The following is an 11,462-nucleotide window of genomic DNA, read 5'->3' on the forward strand; positions in this document are numbered from 1 at the left end:
CGTGACAAGACTCATCAATAGGCTGAATTTAGCAGGATTTAATCTCGTTAGAATCTGTCAAAGTGCCGCATAGACACAGTGCTCAAAAGTGACTGCGACAATTAGCATGATACTGTATTTACGGATTAGGTAGCTATTCTAATTCTCAATGCGGAAATCACTCATTTTTATAATATTGCATTTTTATTGTAATTGTGCATGTAATCGGAAAAAATTTGATTTTAAGTAAAAAATAATTGATTAAATAAAATTGAATTAAAATTTTAATTTAATTTATAAAGTGATTTAATTCGATTCTTTTATTTAAAAATAATATATTCTATTCTGTGAGCCCATTTGCCGTCATTTGCCCTCTTTGTGAGCCATGAAATGGAGTTTTGCAGTTAAAAAAAACAAAGAAAGACTATTAATTTATAATTGCTTAAAAAAATAACAACAAATAATTTCAAGTGAAAAAAACAATAATAGGTCCATGGGAGCCCAAGCCCGAGTCAGTGCCTGACTTTAGTTCATGAGACGATCTGCAAATATACACAGCTGGAATTGGACCAGGCTGCACCCAGTAAGCCCATTAATCTGGACAACTATGAACTGGCTAAGCCACGGAAGGAAGCCCTGCATTTACGTTTATTATTTTATAATTCAATTATATGGATATCAATAAATAATTATATATAAAAAAAATAAATAAAAACAATTATTACTATTTTATTTCACATATCAGACACTTTCACTTTTTCTTTTTGTAGTTTAAGAGAGAGAGAGAAAAACTCCTGTGGAGGGTAAAAAAATGAAAACCAGCTGGCGATGAGGCAGCTCGTAGTTTCAAATTGCGCCCATGGTTTGTTGGTGATCAAACCTTTGAGGCGATGGCATGACTTAAATGGTGTGTTGTCCTTTCAGCATCATCATTCATCACTGCCCCCTGGCTTGGATAACAGTTTTATTTTTCCAATGGAAGATGTGACCATAAATTCATTAAATTCAACAACGGTTCCTCTCCGTCCAAAGGAAAAAACAAATAAATATATATGTCATTTATTTGTTAGGATTTATATATTAGGAATTTGGAGTTATAGACACGTGTAATGCTTATAATACGTCGACATTAAGAAAGGAATGAATAATGAGAATAATCAATAAAATATTTTATTATTAAATATTTATAACATGTTTCTATAATTAGACTGAAATTGAGAAAAGGAATCCATATAGGTTAGCTGCAAAAATAGAGATCAACATTCTTAGGAAAGATATGACGCAGAAATAGTCGTAGAGTTCATTGTGTTTATAATTTTATTAAACTTATCTTCAAAAAACTCATTAAATTAATAATTTTAAATATTCATATATAAATTATTATTTAAAAATTAATTGATTATCTTAGTTGACAAATCGTCAAAAAATAGTTTCACAAAAAATGATGGGTGAAATTGTAAAATGGAAAAATAGAGGGACGCGCGTTTTTTTTTCTTTTTGTCAAATGCACGGCATAAGTAGTATAGAGTAGGGCAGGAAGAACTTTATAATGAAATAACAAGTAAATAATTATTATTTTTTTAATTTAAAATGGAAGATTGAGGGTAAAATTTGAGAGTTTTTAGATTTATTAAGATATATTTATTATTAAATTAAATTTATAAATATAATAATTATATAATAATTGATCATATAATTAAAAAATTATAAATTAATTATTTTTAATGAGACTCCACCATTAAAAACGTACCATGAGATATATTTGTGTGTGTGTATATATATATATAATTTATATTAAATTGTTTGTTTTTTCATATTTTAATTATTTGTAAATTTCACTATATAATCTTTACAATATAATTTCTGACCGATCAGAAATCATATCTTTTTTTAGCCATTGTGGATCCAAAAGGAAAGACACGGTGGCATGGCCCCCGTTTACTTCACAAAAAAACCTGCGACGTGGCAAAATCCCGCAGGAACGGTTTCCACGAAAAGAAAGAAATGAACTTAGACCACAGCACGTCCAGATTCATCTATCTTCGGTTCCCTTTCCAAATAATATCATCGTCTATGGAGACTTGTAGCTCTAAGAAAGCAACTCGCAGCTCTCACAAGCTATGGAAGTTTCTTTTTTTTCACTGCTCTAGTTTTCCTTTTCCTCTGATCCATCTCAGTTGTACGTTTTGATTGTCTGTGTATACCTAACGAAGGAAGGCTTGATTTGATCTCTTGCATGCTTTAAGAGTGAGAAAGATGAATTCAGAAAAAGCAGAGAATCATCATCATCAAGAGCCTTACCATGTTATTCACAAGCTTCCTCCAGGCGATAGCCCTTATGTTAGAGCTAAGCATGTCCAGGTATAAATATATCCATTTACTCTTTATTTTCCCTTTTTCATGTCTGTGATTTCATTAACATAGCTATGTAACTGGGTAATCTTCCTTTTTCTATAATGTTGTTATTTGTTGTTTGTATTGAACTGGGATGTTATTGGGTCCATGTTTTAGTTTAAACATTTTATTCATTCTGAACACCCAGGATTACGATAGGTAGGTTTTGATTTTCTACATTCTGTATTGATTCTGTAGAAAGTGTGTTTCTGGGTAGTTTTAAATATTGAAAGGTCCTTGATGGATGTATACATTTACCAACTCCTTCCTATTCAGTTCGAGAAGATATTCTTATTCATTTCTTAGGAAAATTTACCATTGAAATAGTTTTTCCTCGAAACAAACAGAAGCCGGGGTAAAAGAAATTTCACATGATACTTTTGTGAAATTTTAATTGATATATTCAGGTTTCATCTTATATGTATGCCTCGTTAGAAATGAAGTGTTGACCACTCATTAGTGAGCTCTATGTCAGAGCGAGTGATGGGTCGATCTGAACCGTTGACTCGGACGAAAGCACGTATTATGTTTTCTGTTTTGTAATTTTGCGGGTTGCTTGCGCTATTTTTCGCTGAAATTTTTTAGCTAAACCATGGATGAGATTTTATTAATTTGAATTCAAATTTAAATATGAGAGATAATATGTAATTTGTTCATTCGCGGGTGTAGAATTACTCTTGTTTGGCTATGAGCTTGATTTGATGATAACAAAATTTAATAGAACTGATTTAATAAATTGGAAAGTGATGAGGAAATGATCAAGAATGTTAGGGGGGGGGGGGGGAATGGGACACTTGTAAGGTGATTGAATATAGTGTGCTGGAAAAAGAGAAAATTCTGTTTAAAATTAATATTTCAAAATAACACTGTTTAAAATGGTTTTTTTTTTTAAGCTTAAGTTTCGAGGATTCGAAGTGTTAAAACAATATTTGAAGAAATTTGCTCAATTTTTATGGTTATGAGAACTATTACTTTCGAAGAAATTTCTGCAAAGTCATCCTTGAGAAAATCCCCACGCCTGTTATATTGATATATCACATATGTCTAGCTGAGAATTCTTAATAGGCTACAAAATGGAGCCAGAAAATCTGAAATAATCCAATTCACACTCTCTCTCATGGATTCCTTGATAGGGGACAATAGTTACTTTGCTTACAACCTATTGGTGAATGATGGCTTTATTGTCTGTATAAATTTGCAGGCTTCTGTAGATTTATTTTGGGTGTTTTTACTTATTTTAACCCTTCTACTACAGCTAGTTCAAAAGGATCCAGAAGCGGCGATAGTTTTGTTTTGGAAGGCGATAAATGCTGGAGATAGAGTAGACAGTGCCCTCAAAGACATGGCAGTAGTTATGAAACAGCAGGATCGAGCAGAGGAAGCAATTGAAGCTATAAAATCTTTCAGGCATCGCTGCTCCAAGCAAGCCCAAGAATCACTTGACAATGTCCTCATTGACTTGTACAAGGTATCCAAACGTTAGAATGGTCTGATTATAATTAGAATAGATGTTCTGGTTGTACTTGGTATGAGCGAAGGAGTCGTTGCCTTTTCTCTAGCCTTTGAATATATCAGGCTAATTATTACCGTTTCATATAGTTAATGGTAATTTAGAATATCATCAATTCATCAAGAGTAGCGAAATTCTCATGTTTTTTTAAAAACGCGAGTCATTGTCCTGTTATCTTTTGGTTAGTTTCACTAGTAATTATTTTTTTAAAAAAATGGCAGAAATGTGGGAGAATTGAGGAACAGATAGAACTATTGAAGCAAAAGCTTCGGATGATTTATGAAGGAGAGGCTTTCAATGGAAAGCTTACTAAGACAGCTCGATCTCATGGGAGGAAGTTCCAGGTTACCATAAAGCAAGAGACGTCTCGGATACTGGTACTGAATTTACCTAGTCTTTTCTTTGATTAATATATTCCACGTCCTGTTCAGTGATCAGTTAGAATATAAATTGCTTTGTTTCTTAAGATTGTCATTTCTATAAAGCTTACCTCTATTGGCCATGTGAGCACATCATTGGCTCCTAGTTTGTCCATTTTTTCCCCTTTATATCCTGTTTTCAATTTTGTCATAAGTTAGTTGAATTCACAAACATTCAACACAGGGAAACTTGGGTTGGGCGTACATGCAGCAAGGAAGCTATTGGGCAGCAGAAGTTGTATACCAGAAGGCTCAATTGATTGATCCTGATGCTAACAAGGCTTGCAACTTGTGCTTGTGCCTTATCAAGCAGATGCGATATGCTGAGGCTCGTTCTATCCTTGATGATGTATTGCAGGGTAAGCTTTCAGGATCGAATGACCCCAAGTCAAGAAACCGTGTCGAGGAGTTACTTCATGAATTAGAAACGTGCCAATCATCACTGCTATCCCCCAAATCATCAGGATTAAGTTTAGAAGATGCATTTGTTGAAGGACTTGACCAGTTGATGAGCCAATGGGCCCCCTATAGATCAAGGAGATTGCCCATCTTTGAGGAGATATCTCCATATAGAGATCAATTAGCCTGTTGATCCTATGTTCTTAGGTCCATCTCTCATGATATGTTGAGGTGATGAAATGATGTTTTGTAAGAGAATAAATGGGATTAAGATAAAATAGTAACTGTAAAAAAAATGTGCACTTTTGAAGGAAGCTGTAAACTAGTGGTTCTTTGCACTGCAACTGCTCCAAAACCTTAAGCGACAAAGTTGCCCGAGAAATACTTGCGTCGGACAATGGGTTTGAAGGCAAAAGAGATGGATCAGAAAGCTTTACGTTAACATTACAGAAAAGGGTTGAAAGTGATGCTTGCTCGGCTAATATGTGGTTCGACAATGAAGATGGGCCCTGGTAAATAATTGGTGACAGGTGAATTGGGTATACTCTACTTCCGTCTTCCTACAGCCGATGTCGGTTTGAATTGATCAAAATAGATTTTGAACCGTCTGATTTGGTTACATAGATCATAATGTAATTTAAAAAAAACTAAAGAAAAGCGTTTTAACCAAATCAAATCGAGATTTACGGATCTTATGATTTGACAAACTCTCCAAAGCATCCTAGACCGATGGTTTGGCCAAGTCTGCGTCTTCCAAAAGCCAATTCAGTGCGAATTACCGATTGATAAAGTGTAACGGGAACGGCATGAGAACTGAGAACCATCCACAGGTTATTGAAATTCCACCCGTTAAAAGCAGGGGCTACTTCCAATAATTTCTTTAAACCTTTTTCAGAAATCGCCAATGCATCATGCACTTGAAATATCCGAGCCTTTATCCAAGTTAAAACAAAATCATTTACACATCGAAAGAACTTCGAATATCTCATAAAATCATTAAAAAGGTCCAGCCTTCACTATTATTTTCATAATTTTCCATCATTTCAAGTTCGGTGTCAAATATAGCATCAACATTTCCGCATGAAAGCACTGTAGGTTTGGAGACTACAAAGAAATTAAGTTACAGACATAATCAAGTAGAAGTAAAAGAGTTTGAAATCAAGGAATATATCAAAGAGACAAGATACATTAATAGCAACGTAAACTGTAGGCATTAGATATCCTCCATTACATCTTTAAACAAATATCAATCACAAAGAAAACCTATACAATCAATCCAAAATACAAACCTTCTCACATCCCTGAAGGCTAACATAGGGGGGAAGGCATAACCTAAAAGACCCCATACAAAGAGATCTGCATGTGCAAGATGGATCATCGGAAGAAAGGCGAACCAATTTAGCCAGACAATCCAATCAGCTTGACAGAAAGGACAGCGTCCAACGAAATTCAAGAGAAATTAACATTTGAATCCGTGGCAAATAGATAAGAATATAATCAGAATCATGGCAACAACAATACCGAAAACAATCAGTTTCATCTTCATATTCTCTATCCACATCTTCCTTTTGACCTTAGTTCCCTGTTGTCTGAAATCTTGTGCCTACAACATCACATCAGTTTAAGAAAATGATATCAGGCATCAGAGGAAAACTTCACTCATGACTAAACTAATTCAATCACAATTCCCATCTGGGCACTAAAGAGATGTGCCCTGACTTCATACCCCATTCAGCATCATGCCGATGATGTCTGACAAGATTCCAATAATTTCAAGAGGCCGTTTGAAATAAGGGCAATTATTTCCATGCAAAATCAGAAGTAGAAGATTTCTGGATTTCAATAAAACATATGAAGGTTATATTGGACAAACCTGTGAGCGGAGGCTCTCAGTTTTATCCACCAGCAGCTCAATCTTTTCGCCGCGATCAAGAACCTACAGAAAAGAGATTTTTGTTTTACAGATGTCCAGAATCGCCATCACCAAGATTAGTTTCAAAATGTTGCTCGCTTTAGCAATTACAAATTTACTGCAAGCATGCATGCCAAAATAGGATACCAGGTACTTTTGACCTCCAAAAAAACATTTACAGAAATTGGAAGAAAAACCCAGCAGTTATTCTGTACCTTCTCAATGTTTTCCATCATCACGCCCTTAACTTCAGAAACCTGAGCCTTCACTTTTGCGAGCTTGTTGATCTCTTCAGGATGAGCCACGCAGTACTGCATGTGATCCTTCAGTTTGGGCCTATAATGTAGACAAATGTGAAAATCATGCCCAAAAAAAAAGCATTAATTCATCAATATGAAAAAAAAAAAAATCAGACATAAATTTATATACCCAAACTCTCTTTTCAGGCCATTGGCCTGAGCAGTTTTAGCTTTCCCTCCACCATATCTTTTGACGAAGTCTTCCTTAATTCGCTCCAGAAAGGCAATTGGAATTTGTCTGCCAGCAGATTCAACTGCAACCACACAGTAAGCTGCACCGTCCAAATATAAACGAGCAGACTCAATACAAAATTTTCGTTACTATGTTAAGGCAATGAAGCATTATAGTTTCGAAGCCCTGGGTTGTAATTACTTCAATTAAATCAAGCACCATGAAACCAAAACCAATAATCCTTTTCCATTAAACAACCAAACAGAGCGAAATTGCAAAACTATTTCCTTAAAAAACTAGTAAACAATGAAAAATATCAATAAAAAACTTTCCATTAGTCAGTAGTCGATGTAAGATCGACTCAGCTGAAATAATAACCAACGGAACAATTTAGGGAAAACGGTAATCCTTGTCTATGTCAAAATTCAAAACACATGCAGCCTCTAATATCATAATCAATAAAAGCATAAACGTCCAATTCCAATAAAATCACATTGTCATACGCGCAGATCCCCGAAATGACACAAAAAAAGCCCAAAAGAATAATAAAACTGTTCAAACTCGATATCTAAATAAACAAAAAAAAAAAAGGAAACAAAGGTATCACGGCACATGTAAACAAATCAGGGAAGACGTTTCCAATGAAACATTAATAGTTGATCTATATCAGAATTCAAATAAACCCACACCAGTCGCGCGCGCAAAACTTGTAGAAATGAGGTTAAAGGCGTGTGGGCATTGGTAGAAAGGAGAATCTTACTGAAGCCGTTTTCAACGAGGTAATTGAAGGTGTGGCCATCACAGTTGTAGGTGAACCTGTTGTTGGAAGCGGGGAGTTTCTGGAGGCATTGACCGGCGACGCTAGTGAAATTTCCCTTAAACTCCGTGTACTCCGCCAGAATCACCTTGCCTCGAGCGACGAAGCTGTAGATCAGCGTCTGTTGCCCCATCTCTAACTTTGTTTATCTTCAGAAAACTGCAAAACGCTAACCGTAAAGACAATCGGACAGAATGGAAGAGAGGAATGGGGAAGGAAAGCGGGAGAGACAATGAGATCGGAGAAGAGAGAAATTCGGTGGATTTTGATCTGTGAGGTATTATACGCTAATAAGTATGGCATGGTTTGTTATTTTCTTTAATGAGTTATAAAACAGCGGACCAAACTTGTGGAGAGAGAGAGAGAGCGTCACACACAGAGAGAAAGAGCCGGAAAAAGGCAAAGAGTGGACGATGGACGATAGAGAAGGAAATGAAGGGCGGGGACTTCCACCACGCGGTAATTTTGTTTTGAATTTTTTAGATGGCATGAGTTTTTCGAATAGGAAGTTTCTATTTTGGTCCCAACAGTGTATTCTATTATTTTAAGAAAATAGAAAATTATTTTTACATTCTTTAAATACATTAAAATTAAGGTCAATTAATTGAAAAAATATGAATGTTCGCTTAATTTTATATTTTGTTTTAAATAATTAAATTTTAAAAAAAATATTTACTTCTTTAAATTTTATGAAATTTATTAATTAATTTATTAATTTAAAAAATTCATCAAGATAAGATATTAAAAAATCTGCTAATAATTTTTTTTAAATATTAAGTATTCTATTATTTAATTATTATAATATGAATAAAATTTATTAATTGGTTATTTAATTTTATAAAAATTGAATTAATTAATTAATTTAACTGAAAATATTTTAAATTTTTTTATATTTAATACCTAAAATTAATAAAAATATTTTAATATATTTTTTAAAATTTAAAATTTAATCAGTGAGATTTTCTAGACAGACTAAATAATATTTTTCTTTAAATTTTAAATAATTTAACAATAAAATTTAATCACTTTTTAAAATTAAAATTAAAAATAAATAATTCAATTATTAAATATAAAACTTATATCTTCAATAGTGGCTAATTTATTTTATATTAATAATTATTAATATTTTATAATATATGTTATTTAATTTAAAATAATAATATATACAAAATAATTAAAAATAGTATATTTATTATAAAAAAATTTCATAATTATTAATACAAAATAAATTTTATTTATAATAGAAAAGAATGAAAGGCATAATTTAATATTATTTATATATATATATAATTAATTTATATTTAAAAATTAATAAAATATTATATTAAATTTTATATTTTAATTTTTGAAAATTAATTAAAACTACACAAAAAATATTGAATTAATTTATTTAAAATTTAAAATTAAAATACAAAAATAATATAAATATTGATTTTTTTTTCAGTCATTTAGCCTAAAATTAACCCATATATCTAGACATTAATATAATTTATCACTGAAAATCTGCGTTAAAATATATACATTGTATTGTTTTTATTTAAAATTAAATTGTATTCTACCGTCTGCATATATATTAACTCATTTTTTAATAAATAATATATATTAATAATTAAACTTTTAACAAAATAGATATAATGTAAAACAATTATAAATTTAGATTAGACTCTAAAACTGATATTTCTAACTTTAACTATTCATAGTTAAAAAATTTATCAATTATAATTGTCTCTCTGATATTTCTCTTTATTTAATATAATTTTATTAATATAATTAATAGTTTTATTTAAAAAAATAAAATAAACATAGTTATTTTTTAAATTGCTTTTTTTTTTTTTAAAAAATTTGTTTACAACGTTTCACCTGAATTCCTAAATTTACCGTCAAAAAGAATTACCGAATTTTTTTCTAAAACAAAATTTTATAAATCAAAAAATTTATATTTAAAAAGTAATATTTTTAGTGATGGATATTTAAATTTATTGTTAATAATATATTTGACTCTATCAGTTTATTTTATTATTTTAAGGAAAAATAATAACTTTTATATCCCTAAAATACATTAACACTTAATACTCAGGGACGTAAATATAATTTACCAAAAAAATGTATTAAAATATGTGCATTGATTTTTTTTTTTATGTTTAAATTGTGTTCTGCCATCCGGGTGTATATATATACATATATTTTTAATAAATAATAGACATATGCAGTAATGATTCAATTTTAAAAAATATATCTAATTATTTTTAAATTGATTTTTTATTTTATTTATGATGTGAATTTGACCTGGATTCCTCAATTTTTTGTTGGATAAATTTATAATCTGAAATAAAATTACATAAAATTGAAAATTTTATATTTAAAAAATCTTAATATTTACGGTAATAAATATTTAAATTTATCACTAATAATAAAATTCAGCTTCACCGGCTTAATTGCAAATAAAAATTAGTTCGTTAGTAACATTTTTAACGAATAAATAATATGTCATTAATAAATCTGTATAATTGTTTTTAATACTACAATAAACAAATATCAATATAGAATATTAATATAGTATCATATTTTTTAAAGTTTTATATTTTGATAGCAGGATTAATACATTAATTTAAAATCTTAAAATTTATTATGTAATTGTATGATAGAAGTTTTATAGCAGGATTAATACTGTAGATCCTGATGACCATCGGGCTTCATTTGCTTTGAGCGAGGCCGGGCCCAAAAGGAGAGCAATAGTCCAAAGTCCATCAAGTTCTCTTTTAGCAAGACCGACCCATCGTTTCAGATCTCGATTCGGACACGCGGCGTAAGTCAGGTCCCTCATGAGCCCGGGTCCAATAAGAAGAAGTCCAATCCATTGAAATGATGTGGGAAATAATAGTAGACCCAAACACCTTACAGCCCTACCCGCATTCGCACTGGAGAGAATTAAATGGCCGCCTGGTGTGGTAAGGAGCCTTGACACATTCGTACGTACGGAGCTGAGTGACAGAGACAGCTAGCACTGTAGCAGAGAGACAGATATATATCACAGGGGGAGACTCTATTTTTTTTTCTCTCTCGGCAACTCTTGCCTGGATATACTACTCTAACTCATAAGATCTGACTTGAACGTCGACGAGGCATCCCCAGTAGACCCCTGACCGTTTTTTTCTTATTTTGCATGTCCTTTCATCAAATAGAATATTGAGAGACCCATTTGATGGACCCACATGAGAAACCAAGAAGAAAACCAGATCTATCATGATCAATCATGGAGCAGGAGGAGAAAAATATTTATTAGATCCTTCTTAATGATTCACTCTTAACCGTTTACATTTTTTAGTTTTATTATTTCTTTTATTTCATCCGCTTATAATCTAGTGTCCATTAATTATGAGTCATTTATAATTTTTTATAATTTTATAAGATAATATATAAATTGTATGTTTAAATGCTGTATGTATTTTGTTAAGTGTAGATATATTATAAAATAATTAGATAAATCATTTGAAATTTTAAGTTAAATGTTAATGCTGCATTATTTTTATATATAGGTGTGGATTGTGTCTTAAGGGGATA

At 31.5% G+C, this 11,462-nt stretch overlaps 2 protein-coding genes across 2 annotated transcripts; one reads left to right on the forward strand and one right to left on the reverse strand.

The window, feature by feature from the left end:
- Positions 1 to 1,941: 1,941 nt before the first annotated feature.
- LOC110600727 (protein SULFUR DEFICIENCY-INDUCED 2) lies at positions 1,942 to 5,372 on the forward strand. Its single transcript, XM_021737580.2, has 4 exons — positions 1,942 to 2,340; positions 3,629 to 3,841; positions 4,105 to 4,260; positions 4,487 to 5,372. The coding sequence occupies exons 1-4, from the start codon at positions 2,236 to 2,238 to the stop codon at positions 4,892 to 4,894; spliced, it is 882 nt and encodes a 293-aa protein (XP_021593272.1). The 5' UTR covers positions 1,942 to 2,235; the 3' UTR covers positions 4,895 to 5,372.
- Positions 5,373 to 5,837: 465 nt separating this feature from the next.
- On the reverse strand, positions 5,838 to 8,407 carry LOC110601364 (putative vesicle-associated membrane protein 726). Its single transcript, XM_021738475.2, has 5 exons — positions 7,845 to 8,407; positions 7,043 to 7,184; positions 6,829 to 6,949; positions 6,575 to 6,637; positions 5,838 to 6,304 (listed from the first exon to the last, which is right to left on the reverse strand). Exons 1-5 carry the CDS (start codon positions 8,032 to 8,034, stop codon positions 6,161 to 6,163), a joined length of 660 nt encoding a protein of 219 aa, XP_021594167.1. The 5' UTR covers positions 8,035 to 8,407; the 3' UTR covers positions 5,838 to 6,160.
- Positions 8,408 to 11,462: the final 3,055 nt, after the last annotated feature.

Source organism: Manihot esculenta, chromosome 15, assembly GCF_001659605.2.
Source record: "Manihot esculenta cultivar AM560-2 chromosome 15, M.esculenta_v8, whole genome shotgun sequence".
NCBI classification, from domain to species: domain Eukaryota; kingdom Viridiplantae; phylum Streptophyta; class Magnoliopsida; order Malpighiales; family Euphorbiaceae; genus Manihot; species Manihot esculenta.